The following is an 11,782-nucleotide window of genomic DNA, read 5'->3' as shown; positions in this document are numbered from 1 at the left end:
ATTTCCCAACCATCTCATTGTGGGCGGGGCTTCTAGGGGTGAGAGCAGGTAAGAGCTGGGATCCACCTTCCACGTGACACACAACTACAGAGAGAGGACACCACCACGGAATACCTGAGAGGGACCGCACTGAGGTCCTGACTGCAGAGAGAGACTACCCCAGGCTGGCTAAGGACCTTCCCGTCTACCCCTGAGCACCTGGAGGCCTGGTACTAAATGTGGAGGAACCTGAGTCTCATCTGTTCATCTGAAGGTAAGATGGAGAGAGTAGAATGAACACATCTGCAATGGAGGAAACACATTTTACTTTTTGCATTATGTACGAGTCCATGCAAATAAATGCAATGAACTGTGTCATGTGACATGTAAATAATGCAGGATGAAGAGGTGTTTGTGTGGCCACACAGTAAATATCCACAGTAGGCCTAAATATCTACAGTAAATATATATTATTTGTTCTGTGTTTTATATCAGTAAGTTAAATTCAATGGACTGAAAAAGGCTGCATTGTACGTTATGCTTTAATATGTTCTCTTATGTTTGGTTCTATGATAATACGTAGAATGTAGATAGTATATAGATAGAGGTATAGCGAGTGGCGAGTATAGATAGATAATTCTTATTCATAATATAGTTTTAGATTATATGAATGCCATTGTACTTATGAATTATAAGACATTGTAATTTTGCGTGTATTCCATCTATTCTATCTAAATCCTAATACTTTGAGCAGCATCGCAATAGTGTAAACCAAGACTGTTCTCAGGGCAGACCTGGTTGTAGCTAGACATGTTTGAGTTGCGTCAGGGACAATTTTAGAATTTTAGCTAACCCTATCCCTTTTCCTAACCTTAACCTAATTCTCCTAGCCTGCCACAATAATTCTCCTAACCGGCTGTGTAAGTTCTCCTAACCTGCTACAAAAAGTCACGTTTGCTCATCAAAACCAGCAGACCAGCCCTGAGAACAGTCTTGGTTTCCACTAATGCGATACAGCATACTTTGAATGCAAAGAAAGACTCAGCATACATGATTCCTCCTCTTGCTGATTGTTTTTTTCCCAGTACTTCAAGATACAGCGTTATCTGGTGGGAGTGGTGTGTGCTTGTGTGTGTCTGTGTGTGTGTGTTTAAAATTGTTACTTCAAAAGACATATTCAACTGTCAATGTTGTATACAATAACCCTCTCTTTCAAATGCCTAAGTGGTTTTGGCAGACGTTCCACTGTCTTTGGGAAACCCGACACTGGCTTAATGAGAGGGGAATTCCTCTTCTCTCTCTCTCTCTCTCTCTCTCTCTCTCGCTCTCTTTCTGTCTCTTTCTGTCTCTCTCTCTATCTGTGCAGGAGAGGGAGAGAAGAGAATGAAAGAAAGAGAGGAGAAGAAGAGGAGGGAGAGAGGGATTAGAAGATATTTTAAGATTATTGAGGGAAATTACAGTTCCGCCCACAATATTAACCCTTTCATGTGACGTTCATTGTTGCTTCTCAGAACAATTGACTTTCATTTACAATAAAGTCAAAGTAGATTAAAGTCAGAGTAGTCCAGAATTTGCATACTCTCATTGCAATAAAAAAAATACGATTTTCAAGGTACCGAAAAGATCCTCAAGTGCAGCTACCTAATTCCTTACCTCTGAAGTTTATATAGCCTCACTTCATCTTTAAGTACATGCAATAATCATTATCCTCAAAAAGTCCCGTGTTTGATGAAGGCGTCTCGTTTAACTAAGCTCTAAACTTTCATCCTGTCTTAATTCACATCCACAGATCTACAAGAGGAGAGGAGAGCAGAGGAGAGTGTTTGATGAAGGCGTCTCGTTTAACTAAGCTCTAAACTTTCATCCTGTCTTAATTCACATCCACAGATCTACAAGAGGAGAGGAGAGCAGAGGAGAGTGTTTGATGATGAAGCTTCACCTGGTTTCTCCTTCCTCTTGAGGGGAACAAGTTCTCCAGAAAACTGGATGTCACGACCGGAGGAAACAACAAAACAAAGTGATTCACTAACTTGCCTCTTCAATTCCTAATCCATCAATTTGTCTAAAGAGGATGTCTATCTCTCTCTGTTCCTTTACACCATCAACATGAGTGCTGCCTTCTCCCACCCATTCGTAGATCAGCGGCCCACTTACCTTAACAGAGGCAGCATCCTGCCGTACGGACTGTCTCCCTCTAGTGGCCACTCTGAGAACCGCACCCACTCCCACTCCCACCACCTCCACTCTGACCCTCTGGCCCACACCGTGCCCTTCCTCCTCTACCCCACCACCATGGATCCTGGAGGCCTCTATGATGCCTCGTTCCGGCGCCCCGGAGGCCCCACCCTGCTCCCATACTTATCTCCCTTCCATCATGGGCGCTTCGGGGTGTACGAATGCCCCTTCGAGCCGGCGTTTCTCCAGAAGAGGAACGAGCGGGAGCGTCAGAGGGTAAAGTGTGTTAACCAGGGCTATGCCAAGCTGAGGCACCACCTGCCAGGGGGCGCCAGTGAGAAGAGGCTCAGTAAAGTGGAGACACTCAGGGCAGCAATTCGTCATATTAAATACCTGCAGGGTCTGGTGGAGGGGCAGGGGAAAGGGAGAGAGGGGCATGAGGAGGAACAGGCATGCCACAGCCCCCGTTCTGCTCCATGTAGGACAGAGGACTCGGGACACAGCGATGGGGGGTCAACTCGCTCTCTCTCACACTCTTCCAGTATCTCCCCGGGGGTAGACTGTGGGGAGACAGAGGGCTCTGGGACCTAGGGGATTATGGGTAGTGTCGTTTGTGAAAGGGACTGTGGATGGACATTTGTAGAAAGGGTGTGAGTACCCCCCTCTCCAAGACTGCTCACCACAACATCACACCCTGAGCACAAAGATAAATAATGTAATACTTTTCCACTTGATACTGTGTTATGTATTGGCAATGTGTATTGTTTTGTGACACTAAAATGTTGTACCAAACCACTTTGGAAATCAGATTATGTAAAAAAAAATACGCTTCTGATTTTAAGATAAACACCTGAAACTCTGAGAGCAATGAATTCAATAAGTATGCAATGTTTATTGTATTTCGAAATGAGAAACTGACACATTACGGTTTGTTATCAAAATAAACTATCGCTCGTTTTATTACAGCGCATGACATCTTTTGGAAATTTCAGTGTGATATTGAGTGAAAAAACTGGAAATAAATACATTTGATTCCTTTTTTAACACACATAGTCTTGGAAAAGAAACAGATTCTACAACGGGACAACTGATACTGAGAGGATTTTTTTGTTGTTGGTTAAACAGTATTTATAATAATGTTCATCTAATTGTCTAATTAGTTGTAATAGTTTGGCACAATTGTGCTCATTCCTCAGACTTAGTTGACTGATGACTCAAACTAAATTTGTTTGCGAAACGTTCGTAGGCATGGCGTTTGGTCGGAGCAATGAGTCTGGGTAGCCAGGCAACTGACTAGGGGCCTGTCACAAATGTTTGGTTGCTGTGTTTGGGTTCTACATGCAGGGGCGGAAATCCCAGGGGGGACGGGGGGGACACGACCCCCCCATCCTGGGAAAAATTTGATTTGTCCCCCCCAATATATCACCGTAAACATAACTATGTCATTTAAATAATATTACTAATACGCAATGAAAGCAATTGTGCTGATTATAGACACTTAATAGCTCGTTTTTAAGTTTCAAAAGATTGCGCCCCCCCACCCTTTGCCTCACAATGGTTTGATCCACTGCCAGTTCCTTAGTTGGCAAGGTAACAGAGGGTTCGTATCTACTGTAAATTAGTGCTTCAAAGTCCCTGTGATAAGGTTAGTGATAAACTGAAGTCCAAACTGAACAGAACTACACTCTGTTCTACCATTGTCTTAAATATATTTAATGGTCTCGTTGCAAAAGCTAAATTGTCGCAAGGGAACTTTTATTTATTTATTTTATTTCACCTTTATTTAACCCGGGTAGCAAAGATTATAGCAAACACCACTGAAACGGAATTGGTGCTCGCTAGCTTTGCAAATTCAGCTATTGTTGGGAGCTAGCCAATATGAAACAAACGATTAAAATGACAAAAGGTTGCAGCATATGTTGTGTAAATGGTGAACTCGTACAGCTGTCAACTCTTGTCACTGCAATCCGTTTCACATTTGCTAGCTACCTTTTAGATTGAAGCCCATATAGAATGATAGAAGATAAGATGGTAGAAGCCCATCTCCTACTGTATATAACCTGCACACTGTGTGTGTGTGTGTGTGTGTGTGTGTGTGTGTGTGTGTGTGTGTGTGTGTGTGTGTGTGTGTGTGTGTAGCCAGCCAGCCAGGTAGAAAAATGGCAGAAAAAAGACGGACATCAGGGTATTTTTCAGTATACCAAAACGAAAAGTAAGAACCCCAGTAGCCTAACATCTCAAAGACTAGTTGATAAAATGTTCATAAGAAAGAAGTGAAATACTAATGGAAATGTTTCAATGATGTCATTAGGCAGAGCAGGCAACAGATGGCACACAGACAGCAGAGCTGGGGACAGATATGCAGGGACAGACTGGCAGAGACAGGGAGTCTCAGGTAAGTTTGTTGAGTCTTTGTTTGGCAACATTATGAAAGGTTCTCCATTTTTTTGACTTGTAAAATAGGAACATAATTGGAAAATGCCATGGATACCCCCACTCTCAACTTAAACTGGTGACTGAACTAAGATTTGTTATAGGCAATGGTATTGCTGTTGTGATTAGTTGTGTAGTTTTGGGTACCGGTAGTTAGGAGTACGGCAAACACCTTATTTCTTTGGTTCCTCAATATACATTTACCATATTACAACGTAGGCTATGTGTTACAGCATTACTTTTGGTGTCCCCCTCAGGAATTGCTCTTGAGAAAATGTCATGTAATTGTCCCCTCCAAAGTTGATATCAGATTTTCGTCCCTGTCTACATGTATATATACAGTACAAAGCCTTTCACATATATTGCACAAAGCATTGGACATGATAGAGCACGAACTGATACCATAAATAGTAAGAGTCATAAGAGTGGCAACTGTTGACTTACACTACCGTTCAAAAGTTTGGGGTCACTTAGAAATGTCCTTGTTTTTGAAAGAAAAGCACATTTTTCTCCATTAAAATTACATCAAATTGATCACAAATACAGGGTAGACATTGTTAATATTGTAAATGACTATTGTAAGTTGGAAACAGCCTAGAAGGCCAGCATCCCAGAGTCGCTTCCTCACTGTTGACGTTGAGAATGGTGTTTTGCGGGTACTATTTTTAATGAAGCTGCCAGTTGAGGACTTGTGAGGCGTCTGTTTCTCAAACTAGACACTCTAATGTACTTGTTCTCTTGCTCAGTTGTGCACCGGGGCCTCTCACTCCTCTTTCTATTCTGGTTAGAGCCAGTTCGCGCTGTTCTGTGAAGGGAGTAGTACACAGCGTTGTACGAGATACTCGGTTTCTTGGCAATTTCTCACATGGAATAACCTTAATTTCTCAGAACAAGAATAGACTGACGAGTTTCAGAAGAAAGTTATGTTTTAGGGCCATTTTGAGCCTGTAATCCACAAATGCTGATGCTCCAGATACTCAACTAGTCTAAAGAAGGCCAGTTTTAGTGCTTCTTTATTCAGAACAACAGTTTTCAGCTGTGCTAACATAATTGCAAAAAGGTTTTCTAATGATCAATTAGCCTTTTAAAATGACCAACTTGGATTAGCTAACACAACGTGCAATTGGAACAGAAGAGTGATGGTTGCTGATAATGGACCTCTGTACGCCTATGTAGATATTCCTTTCAAAATCAGCCGTTTCCAGCTACAATAGTAATATATAAACATTAACAATGTCTACACTGTATTTCTGATCAATTTGATGTTATTTTAATGTACAAAAAAATTTGCTTTTCTTTCAAAAACATGGACATTTCTAATTGACCCCAAACTTTTGAACGGTAGTATAGATCTCACTGGCAATAATTCCAACAAGATCTCATGGTTTGACACAGTCTGACTTAAATATTTGACATTTGTTCGGGGGGGAATAAATGTTGAGTTTTGATGGTTAAGTATAGGCATTAATTACGATTGGTTAAAGGGGCAGTGCAGTAAAACTTGATTTTCCAGTTTTAAAAAATGTGTACAGTACCAGTCAAAAGTTTGGACACACCTACTTATTCAAGGGTTTTTCTTTATTCGTACTATTTTCTACATTGTAGAATAATAGTGAAGACATCAACACTATGAAATAACACATATGGATTCATGTCGTAACCAAAAATAGTTACTACATCAAAATATATATTACAGCTCAAATATGCAAAGAGAAACGATAGTCCATCATTACTTTAAGACATGAAGGTCAATCAATATGGAAAATTTGAAGAACTTTGAAATCATGAGGACCGCCACAGGAAAGGAAGACCCAGAGTTACCTCTGCTGCAGAGAATAAGTTAACTGTTAACTGCACCTCAGAAATTGCAGCGCAATAAATTCTTCACAGAGACTGCGTGAATCAGGCCTTCATGGTCGATTTGCTGCAAAGAAACCACAACTAAAGAACACCAAAAAGAAGAAGAGATTTGCTTGGGCCAAGAAACACGAGCAATGGACATTAGACCGGTGGAAATCTGTACTTTGGTCTGATGAGTCCAAATTTGAGATTTTTGGTTCCAACCGCCTTGTGAGATGCAGAGTAGGTGAACGGATTATTTCTGCATGTCTAGTTCCCACCGTGAAGCATGGGGAAGGAGGTGTGATGGTGTGGGGGTGCTTTGCTTGTGACACTGTTTGTGATTTATTTAGAATTCAAGGCACACTTAACAAGCATGGCTACCACAGCATTCTGCAGCGATACACCATCCCATCTGGTTTGCGCTTAGTGGGACTATCATTTGTTTTTGTCACAACACAACTGATTGGCTCAAACGCATTAAGAAGGAAAGAAATTCCACACATGAACTTTTAAGAAGGCACACCTGTTAATTGAAATGCATTCCAAGTGACTACCTCATAAAGCTGGTTGAGAGAATGCCAAGAGTGTGCAAAGCTGTCATCAAGGCTAAGCGTGGCTACTTTGAAGAATCTCAAATATAAAATATATTTTGATTTGTTAAACACTTTTTTGGTTATTACATGATTGCATGTGTTATTTCACAGTTTTTCATTTTCATTTCATTACTATTATGATATATTTTTTTGGGGGGGGCCCAGTTAATGAGACCACTTGATGTGAGGCCAGAGGCAATTTACTCTTCTTCTGCCAAATGGTCCTCCAGTGATAATCGCACCATATCGAGATGGCTTCTCAGAACTACAAGTAGGCTAATTCTCATGTGACGCATAGGCCAGTGCCCTCGCTGAGGCAAGATGAGCTGTCATCTTGGTACATGACAATGTTCTACCTGTGAACCCAGCCAACCACCTGCAGCTATATACAGTATATATACAGCCAGTGTTATGTAGCATATTGCAATGCAGTAAGAGAGAAGCAAAACCACTCCAGGATCACTGGGCTGAAAGTCATGACAAAATGTTTGTAAGTAGTAGAGGATCATCGGCCCATTATCCTGAGAGTGAAGCTAGGACCGATTGAGAAGCATTAGCAGCGCCAATGCTGAAGAGAGACGTCTATAGCTCCGAGCTAGTCTGCAGCGCTGGCACAGGAAGTGGAGACATGATGAGATCCAGTATCTTGTCATTGTTGCCAGCATCAATGTTGAACAGAGGTTCGCCAGGTGGTTGGCATGCTGGTAGTATAACATGAAAAAAAGCAGTGTTAATTGTAGTGATTAAACCAATGATCCATTGCTTGTATTAAATCTGAGAATATGATTAACATGTGGGTGTCTATGAAATTACCAGAACTTGAAAGATCATGCAAAGATTAAGGGATGGAACATTTAGTATATTTAAAATGAAGAACCCCTAAAAGCCATCATACAGACCGCCTCTGGAAAAGCGTCTGTGTAAACCCAGCACCATTACTTTAACGTGAAACTCAAACTTGTGCTACTGAGAGAGAAGAGATACTCTATGATATGTATGTTGGTTGCTGCTCCATAGGCCATGAAGAGTAGCGGTCAGACAGATTCCTAAACAGACTACACACCAAAGGGTCCTGACTCCCAAGATGAACTGACACCTTGCTATTGGACCATTGATAAAGGTAGGCTGCATTTGCCTTACAGAGATTTGGAATAGAAAGCATATATGGCTATATAAATAGAAAACATCAGACAGAGAGAAGAGCAGACATTGGACTGCTGCAGAGCAGCACATCTCAGTCATGACATGCACAGTGGTTTTTGATGCAGGCCAGCAAAGCTACTACACAACATAACACAACACTAAACAATACATTAATTGCACTATAATAGTGACAAACGGTTCCCACAAACTGTTAGGGTCTACATAAAGCTGTCCCAACAGCAGTCCTAACACCTTACCACTGCTACACCTCAGTGGAGCCTTGTCTGGCAGCGAAACAGTTCATTCAGCCTCATTTGCTGCTTTAAAAAAAAACATAGCTGAAATGGCTGACTTGCTTAAACAAATGTGGTTTCTACTGACAATTGAGATGTACAAACTATGCCATAAGGGGACGACGAGCGGATAAGAGGCAATCCGTAATTTCAATTAAGACATTCGTGAGCGAGCTAGGATGGACATAGTCAATATAACTATTTGTTCAGCACTTGTAAAATGTACAGCGACAGAATTCAGAAAATGGGGCGTTCTTACAGTATTCTCCCTGTACACCAAGTCAAAACGTAGAATAAATAAAGGGGGCATATAAACAGACAATGAAAGCTCTTACAATATTTGATGATTACATTTCTCTAAAACAGGCTATAGGCTACATGTGCAACACCAAGTCAGAACAGTAGGCTAAATTATGAGGGGAAAAGGACTAAATTATTAGGGTGAGGCACATGGGTTACTAACATCTTACTACACAACATAGACTTAGTATTACTTTCTTAGCTACAGTATACATATCTCCCTTGCATTTATGCAGCAGCATACAAGACACTTTTGGACTCACCTTGTTGTGCTGTGCACACTTGAACAGGGAGATGTTGCGGCGGTCCTTTGAGGGCAAATTTGATGCTTTCAAGACAACTGGGATCTCTGAAAAAAATAAAGTTGAATAATGATGATATTCAGGTCAGAGCTCTAGAAAGAGGCCCGACTTGCAATTGTGAGTTGGATCACCGTTCAAAATCTATTTTCCCAGTCGGAGCTCTTTTTTTTATGAGTTCCCAGTTGTGTTGAACTCAATGAAGTCTGAGATTTCTCAGTTCCGAGTTTCCAGTTGTTTAAAGCGCGGCAGAAGTCATGCTGGATTGACATCATGGCCAATGTTGAATGTTTACCATTTTAAGCTTGGAAAACAGACCCTTAAATCCAGACTTGGACCACACACCCACTCCACTGAATAGCAAACTAGTGATTCCTTTGCAACGCTTGCAGTTAGCCTCTGATTCCTTCCAAACCACTAATTGTTGAATTTGCGATTTCCAACTTGTTGTGTAATGTTTATGTCCAATGGCCGATGAGCACCGATACATTTTATCTACAATTTCTCTTCATTATTTCTCTTCACATGACAAGGATTGAAAAGGGTTTGTCAGTAGATTGTACACTTGATTCATGATTATGACTGCTAACTTGCTAGCTAAGATTTTGAAAGTATGATGCTGACATGATCAGTCCAATCAAAGCTACTGTAGATATAACGTGATTTGACACAATTTTATCTGTGGCCAATGACCTTGAGCCTTCTTGGATGGGCACTTCTAATGTAACTCTATGGCAGCACCCAAGGGACTTGAATTTTCGAGCTCTACCAGTAGATTTAGCGGTGACGTAGTGTCCCCGTGAGTGGCAGAACATTGAGCCAATCACGGTGCAACTAGAGAACATTACCAACCCATACGTTTCGTATTTTCCACTGGCTTGCCCCACCACCACAGAAAGCACTGAGCTAGGCTGAAGCACTTACATTTTGGTGCTGCCTTACTCAAGAAACCAAAAAATAGACCAAGTTTGTATGCGGTGTCGTGTCTTTGGCATCATTAAAACTGAAGACATATTTATCAAATAACTCTCTGTAATTATTATTACGCGATTAACCTGATTAATCATGTAACTGTAATTAACTAGGAAGTCGGGGCACCAAGGAAAATATTCAGATTACAAAGTTATAATTTTTCTAATATAATTTTCAGATATTTTAATATCTGATCAATTAGTCTTCAAATTATTATTTACCTCATGTCAGTCTCATTCCAAACGTCGTAAATTGTTGGTTATCTGCACGAACCCAATCTTCACTATGAGTCATCCATACATCAATTGTCTTAAAATCATTTATTTACTAACTAAGTAATTCACAGAAATGCATAACAAACAGTAGATATGTTTACAAGGAAATGATAGAGGAATGTGCCCTAGTGGGCTAAACCGGCATTGCGGCTTGTTAGACAAAAGGGGAGTGGGGGGGTCAACTGAGGAGACACTACAGAGTTGAATATTATAACAATTGAAATGCTAATCCTTTGCACATGAACGCTCACTCATTCGGGAACAATTGCAAGCAATATATATATTTACGCTCAGTGTGTCGTCGGGATCTCTGTTGAAAAGTTTGTTTCTGTTGGAGAGTTTGTCCACCATCTCTCTCTCTGTCTGTCGTGGTTAGAATGGATAGTTCAGAGTAACATTCATTCATGTCGTTATAGAATAGCTGTTGTCGGTCTTTGCGTTCAATGATACCGAATTCCTAGCTGCAGACTAGGAATTAATATCAAAGACTTGTTCTTATTCTGTCGGTATCGATAGTCTAAGAGTTTAACCACGTGGTATGGTTAAAAGTTCAACAAGAGGAAAGCTTGGTCTCCTCTCAAACCTTGGCCCTCTCGTTATCGAGGTAAGCTGGTCTCCAACCTTTAGCCATCTCGTAATTGAGGTAAGCTCGGTCTCCAACCTTTAGCCATCTCGTAATTGAGGTAAGCTCGGTCTCCAACCTTTAGCCATCTTGTAATTGAGGTAAGCTCAGTCTCCAACCTTTAGCCATCTCGTAACTGAGGTAAGCACAGTCTCCAACCTTTAGCCATCTCGTAACTGAGGTAAGCTCAGTCTGGTGATAGAAAACCAAGGTGGGGGTTTTATTCGGAAGAGCAGAAAAGGGCCTGTCCCATGACGCCAGACCATAACTGTGCTCATGGGCGGTCCTCTGATTTAGTTAGACTCCAAAGGGAATTGGAGTTTCCTTCATTAAACAGTCCAAAATCACATTACACAATTTCACAAACAGTTCCATCCTTATTCATTAATTTTATACAACCATTTAGATGTAAGTCTCATAGCTGAGGCTATTGTATAAACATGATTATGGTAATGTGGCCGTATTGTCTCTCATGAGTTTCACAAAATTGTACCAAACGGACAAGTTCATAGATGGATTCTTCACCGATCTTTTATACCTTCTCCAGAACCTGAATATTGTTTGGTCGTCAAGTTCTGTGAGGTAGAAGAAATTTCTTTGTGTGGTCTATGAAAACTCACTCTGTCTCTATACTGTGGCCATGAGGAGAGAATCTCCTCATAGGAATTTACGACCTCTTCTTACAGAGCCTGGTGTCAGGAGTATAGAGGTCGGGGGATGGTGCATAGAAAAGGGCTGGTGCAGAGGGAGGGGGGTCAACTGTGCTCGCTGTACCCAAAGAGGGCAACGTCATGACAGCGGCTTTATTAACTCAATGATTATTTATTTTTTACATTGTTTGCAAATGGATATGTGA

At 41.1% G+C, this 11,782-nt stretch overlaps 1 protein-coding gene across 1 annotated transcript; it reads left to right on the top strand.

Annotated features, from left to right (window-relative positions):
- The first annotated feature begins 1,870 nt into the window (after nucleotides 1–1,870).
- LOC106583481 (achaete-scute homolog 5-like) lies at nucleotides 1,871–3,196 on the top strand. The gene has a single exon (XM_014167711.2). The coding sequence runs from the start codon at nucleotides 2,086–2,088 to the stop codon at nucleotides 2,743–2,745; it is 660 nt and encodes a 219-aa protein (XP_014023186.1). The 5' UTR covers nucleotides 1,871–2,085; the 3' UTR covers nucleotides 2,746–3,196.
- The last annotated feature ends 8,586 nt before the right edge of the window (nucleotides 3,197–11,782 follow it).

Source organism: Salmo salar, chromosome ssa22, assembly GCF_905237065.1.
Source record: "Salmo salar chromosome ssa22, Ssal_v3.1, whole genome shotgun sequence".
Lineage (NCBI taxonomy): Eukaryota > Metazoa > Chordata > Actinopteri > Salmoniformes > Salmonidae > Salmo > Salmo salar.
This window is presented reverse-complemented; position numbering and strand designations above follow the sequence as displayed.